General features: G+C 43.8%; 1 protein-coding gene across 1 annotated transcript; it reads right to left on the bottom strand.

The window, feature by feature from the left end:
- Positions 1–4,113: 4,113 nt before the first annotated feature.
- On the bottom strand, positions 4,114–5,577 carry LOC103584122 (glutamate-rich protein 3-like; the record flags this gene model as incomplete). The annotated part of the gene is made up of 1 exon (XM_008565235.1): positions 4,114–5,577. A coding segment is annotated over one exon (1,464 nt), but the record flags the coding sequence as incomplete, so codon positions are not given.
- Between the last annotated feature and the right edge of the window lie 5 nt (positions 5,578–5,582).

The raw sequence follows: 5,582 nt of genomic DNA, 5'->3' as shown, positions 1-5,582 counted from the left end.
AGAAGGTTTAAGGAACTCAACTATACTTTAAATTTATAACACAAGAGTTTATAAAGCCATAGAGAAGGCTTAACTCAAGAAATTCAAGTAAAAAGCCTAATTCTGCCTACATTTCCTTCGATTGTCTGTTTTTCTCTTGAATTGTTTAAATAATCTACTTTATTCTCTGATTAACACTGGCTGGAAATATAACTCCCTTCTCAGTGACAGAGGATATATTAATGAGATTTGATTTTTTCCCTTCGACAAGTAAACAAAAACATGTAGAAGTTCACATGTAGTATCTCGGTATCTATTTAAGATTCCTCTTCCTAGAAGTAGTGTATGTGATTAATAAATAAATAAAAGTCAGAGTTTGGAGTGAGCTGATCTGAGATTGAATGTGATTTTAGACAAGTCACTCAACTTTATTGAGATTTTGTCTACTTACCTATAAAACTGGGATAATAATTTTGCTCCTTGACATTGTCCCATGTACATAAAAGACATGAATGCAGTCAGTATAAATACATATGCTCAAAAATACAGCCCAGTGAAACTAATTCTCTTTGCTCTGTGGAGTTCAAATTTTATAAGGAAAGAACACAAAACATTTCAGAAGTCTAGTCTTATTTACAAAGAACCATTCACATGTTGTATCTGTAAACATATGATTTATTTATGATTTTAATAATGAGGAAACTAGGGAAAAATCAGTTCAGTTGAACATACAAATAATTTTATCTGCATAGTATTTGCAGAGAAAGAATTCACTTAATCAAAATATCACAACAACAAATTTCACAGTTAAACCCACATGCAGATTTTAGAATTATGTTACAGATTGTTTTGATGGAATGTGTTAAATATAAAAATAATCCAATGCAAATTTCCATTTAGCACATCATACAAAATTCATTTTTCAGTGAGATTAACAAGTTTACAATCTTTCCCGTGAGGTGCTATGCATTCAAAGTGCTGCTCTGCAGCATTGAGGTGGAAATCAGGAACAAATACTATAGATCCCCACAGTAATCCAGCTCAGTCATAAATGTAACTGCATATAATGTAGGTGAAATCCACTCATCCAACATAAGACAGACGATGGAGATCTGTGATGTTCAGTGAGTAATACTCATTCTTTAATAGGGGGTAGGGCAGAGGGACTTCATATACACATCAATACAATCATGATAAAAATGAGTTTCAGGTTGACTTCACTTTTACAGTGAGTACCATTTCCAAGAGAAAAAGACAAACAGAAAGACAGAGACACAGAGAAACAAAGAAAGAAAGTTCACAATGCTTCTACAATCCGTTTTCTAATGGAGACTAATCCTCAATACAATCAATAGTCCATGACAGCAGTTCTCAAACTTAAGAGTATATCAGAATTACCCGAAGGGCTTATGATAACAATTGGTAGGCCTCACCCACAATTTCTAATTTAATAGGTACGAGAAGGGGCCAGCGACAAGTTGCAGGTAATGTTGATGCTACCAATCAAGAGAATGGTCCATTATCTGATTTACATCTGGTCCAATATATCTTTGATCATTGAATGGCTCCAGTATTCATTAAAGCGAAAAAACATCTATACTGATAATATTACTGGTCCCTAGGGACGTAGAGAGTAGTTCATCATCCAGCATGAACTGTATGATAATTTAGGACAGCTGTTCTCACCTTTGGTTACATAGCAGAAGTGAAAATTTAAAAACAAACAAAAAAAACCCCTGATGTGTACACCCATCTAAAACTAATTAAATCTGAATCTCTGGGGTGGGGTCAAGGGTTGAGTCATTTGCTAAAGTGCCCCATGAAATTCTAATGTATAGTCAGGCTGGAGAATCATTGCTTTAGGAAATTTTCTTTCACCTCCTCCCACAGAGAAAAGATGGCAAAACATTTGCTCGTTGGGGCACTGATATGTAGATGTCTTCAAGGAAATCATAACCTCTAGGAGGCAAGCTGACGCACAGCTAGAGAATAATATCAGGGAGTAATTTAGAAAGCAATTGTGACTGTTAATTTATAATGAACTGCAAGGTTAGTTCACAGGTTTGAAATAACAGAACTTGGGAAGGTGAGGAGCACACTAATCTAAGTTTCTTTTCCATTGAATGACATCAACTAAAGAGTCTAGAATGGTGGTATAGGTGCTGATGTGCTATGTTTATCTGCTGTATTTATTATACTCACTCCACTTAGCTAAATTATTTACGACTTTGATTTAAATTTGAGTGGCTCTAAAAATAAGGCCCTCAGGGATAAAATGCTGCAGAGCTACCATTTTTCTAATCTACCTCAGAAAGCAGAACTACAGAAAGACACACAAAAAACAAAGGGCACTTTGAAATAAGATTTCTACTTTAAATTACTCTTCTGGCATAAATAGAAAGAATGAATATTTCTAAGTGTAAGTGAATAAACATGCCATGGAATCCTCTTCTGAAAGGACTTAGGGGTCTGGTGCAATCTATAGTCTTGAGTACATGTGGAAGGACCTTTAGAGCTCATTTTCACAGACAAGTCAGTAAAGCCCCAAGCCACTGATCTCAAGGAAAACTCTTATGCATGAAAGTGAGACTAATATTTGATTTTGAAATAAAAAAAATTTAAACAAACCCCAGACATCAGAACTGGTGCCTTCCCATGATCTTTGACAAAAATCAAATTTGAAAACCATCATTTTGATTTGAATATAGATTTGTTAGCTGTGTAGAATGTGTAACAGCCTCAGTTCTCCAGGAACCACTGCTCCGAAGGTGGGTCCTGCAAATCTACTTGAGCTATTTTCGGGGTGTTTACTGAGCTACAGACCAGCACTGACAGATTGGGAACCATCTCAAACAAGCATAGTGATTAAAAAAGGAGAAAGAGCAAGAAACTCTAAAGTCCTGGTGAGGTGCTCGGGTGATTCTTTCTCCACTCTTTATGTCTTCCAGAAGACATCTTTAAGATATCCTGAAAAATAATAAAAAGAATAGTAGTACTATGGATATAATCACTCAAAAATAGTAGAAAATAGGTACTAAGGATGTGAGGGCATTGAAATGCAAAAAAGTAATTTTGGTCTTTAGTTTCAAACTTCAATATTTATATATGTATATGTTATATATTAATTAAATGTGTATTTCTATTTTACACATGAGAAAATGAATATATACTAAAATTTTAAAAACTGCAGAAACGAAGGCATAGAGCCCATTTAAAGGCAAATGATCACAGACTACCTTCATTCCATCCTTCAAAACACTAAAATGGAAATGAATTCTGGAGTAGAGTTTGATTCTTTATTTCTGTGGTCTGTTTCTTGTGGCACATTTTCCTTTCTGTTTCGTTCTTGGGGCCCTATCACGTAGACACAGATCTTGCTACCAGGGGAGCTGCACTTGCAAAACCAAAGTAGGACTTAAAGTCCCAGAGGGAACAGCCTTGGGACCTCGTGTGGGCTCTGGTCCCTTGCCTGCCAGGCTTGGGCTAAGTGGCACAGAATCGGAGCCTGTGTGTATATGTATGTGTACACAGATGCCAATGAAGGGCAAGCCAGCCCAAGGGAGGAGACCCACTGAGGGGCTTCTGCTCAGTCCTGCAAACAGATCAGACTCAACTCACCATCTGTCAGGAAGTCTCCTAGGCCCTCCTGTTGTTCAGGGAAACATCTGCATCCTCACTTTCCCTTTGCACCATCTGCTCTTGCTTCTCTTGGGTTCCAGCAAAATCGGGCTTGGCAGGAGGTGTTGCCGCCGCCTGCAGACTCTCTCTACTCAGTCTGAATTCTTCAGCAGCTCCCGGCCCCAGCCACCCATCACCACTCCGGGTCCCTGCCTCCCCTCCCGCCGACCCTGCACGCTGAGTGCTCTCCACCTCCCCTTCCTCCTGATCCTGTCCTAGCTGAGGGACCTTCCTTTCTGCATCGGAGGGTTCTCCTGGGGCTCCCACCCCAGCCTCTGGCATTGATGTCGCTGTCACCTCCTCCACCGCTGGCACCTCCTCCCCGCTCAGCGCTATTTCCTCTACCGCCACCTTCTCTGCAGCTGCTGCTTTTCCTAGTAACTCATCCTCTCTGTGCCAAGTTTCCTCCCCAGCAACATCTGAAGAGGGGGAGGACTTCTCTGCTACTGTCTGCCCCTCAGCTGTCTTGGAATCTGCCCACACCTCCCTCTTCTCTGCGGCCGTGTCTGCCTTTCCTCCTCCTTGGAGACCTTCCTCAGCCATAACTGCTCCTCCTCCCATGTCCCCATCCCCCTCTGTGTTCCTGTCCTTCATCTCTCCCGTCCCCAGAGCACACTCTTCATCCTCCTCCTCCTCTGGGTCCTTATCCTTCCCTCCTTCATTGGACTTTCCTGCCATCATGGGCTCTCCCTCAGGAACATCTTCCTGGATCATAAGCTTGTCCCCAGCTCCTTCTTGCCCCTGCAGAGGCCCTTCTTCCTCCCTTCCCTGCAGTCCTGCAAGGCAGTCTGGATCCTCAGCTGCACACTCCTCAGCCTCACCTGTGGCTGTGGTCGTCACCTCAGGTGTCTGGGCCTTCCCTGCCAGCTGGCTTGCGGGAGCTCCTGACGCGCCCCCTCCATGGCAGGGGGGCCCCAGCTCCTGCTTGGAAGGGGCCACATCCTCCCTGGCCAGCAGCTCTGCTCGGCCCCTGTGCTCCATGTCTCTGGCTGCGATCAGTCTTTCCCCTTCTCCATCCTTCCTCAGAGTTGTTAGTTTTTCCAGTGACTCTTCAGATCCAGGTCTTGCTTCAAACATGGAAACCACTCTCTCTGTTAGTGAATTTTCTGGAAATCCCGTATCTTCAGTCAGTTCAGATGCCTCAGCAGGCACTTCATCCTCAGCACCAGAGCCAATTTCACTGTGGGGGGCTTTTGTCTCTTCCTCAGATCTCCCTTCCTTCACTGTTTCCCCCTCTTCCCCTTTAAGAGTTGGCTCTTCTTCTAGAACATCTTCATCCTTAGGTGCATCTGCCCTTGTCACCTCTTCTCTCTCAGGTTCAGTTTCCCTCAGAGGTGCTACTGGCCTCTCAGCTCTCCTTTCTCTTGCTCCATCTAATTCCTCAGGTGACATTGCTCTCCTATCATGTTCCCTGTTGGGGTCTGCCTCGGTCACCCTGTCCTGCCGTTGCACGTCGTCCTTGCACAGTTCCTCAGGCCTGCCCTCTGACTCCCCTGCCCTGGCCGCCCCTGTCTCTCCTGTAGAGGAGCTCCAGGGTGTTTCTGTCCCCATAACTTCCTTCCTCTCTCTGGATGGTTTCTCTCCCCCAACCATTGCCTCTCCAGAACCATCCTCTGTCTGGGATGCAGCATCTTCCACGGGCTCCCTGTCCTCTAGGTCTGTGGCCGCTTCCTGTCCACGTCCGTCCATATCTGGCTGTGTGGCCACGGCCGCACTCACAGCCGCCCTGCTCCCAGCCTCTCCATTCTCTGGTGTCACTGCCTCTCTCAGGGCTGCTGCCTCCCAAAGATGCTCCGAGTGCAGAGCTGCTGCCTTGTTTGCAAGCACTGCCTTCTCCGGACTTCGTCCCCATTCAGAAGCTGCTTTCTTTGTCTCGAACCCTGTTTGCATCAAGGCCCACTCGTCAGGAGCCTCATCGTCCTTCA

Source organism: Galeopterus variegatus, unplaced genomic scaffold (genome assembly GCF_000696425.1).
Source record: "Galeopterus variegatus unplaced genomic scaffold, G_variegatus-3.0.2 Scaffold44741, whole genome shotgun sequence".
NCBI classification, from domain to species: Eukaryota; Metazoa; Chordata; class Mammalia; order Dermoptera; family Cynocephalidae; genus Galeopterus; species Galeopterus variegatus.
The sequence above is the reverse complement of the archived record's forward strand: the minus strand, read 5'-3'. Positions and strand labels throughout refer to the sequence as shown.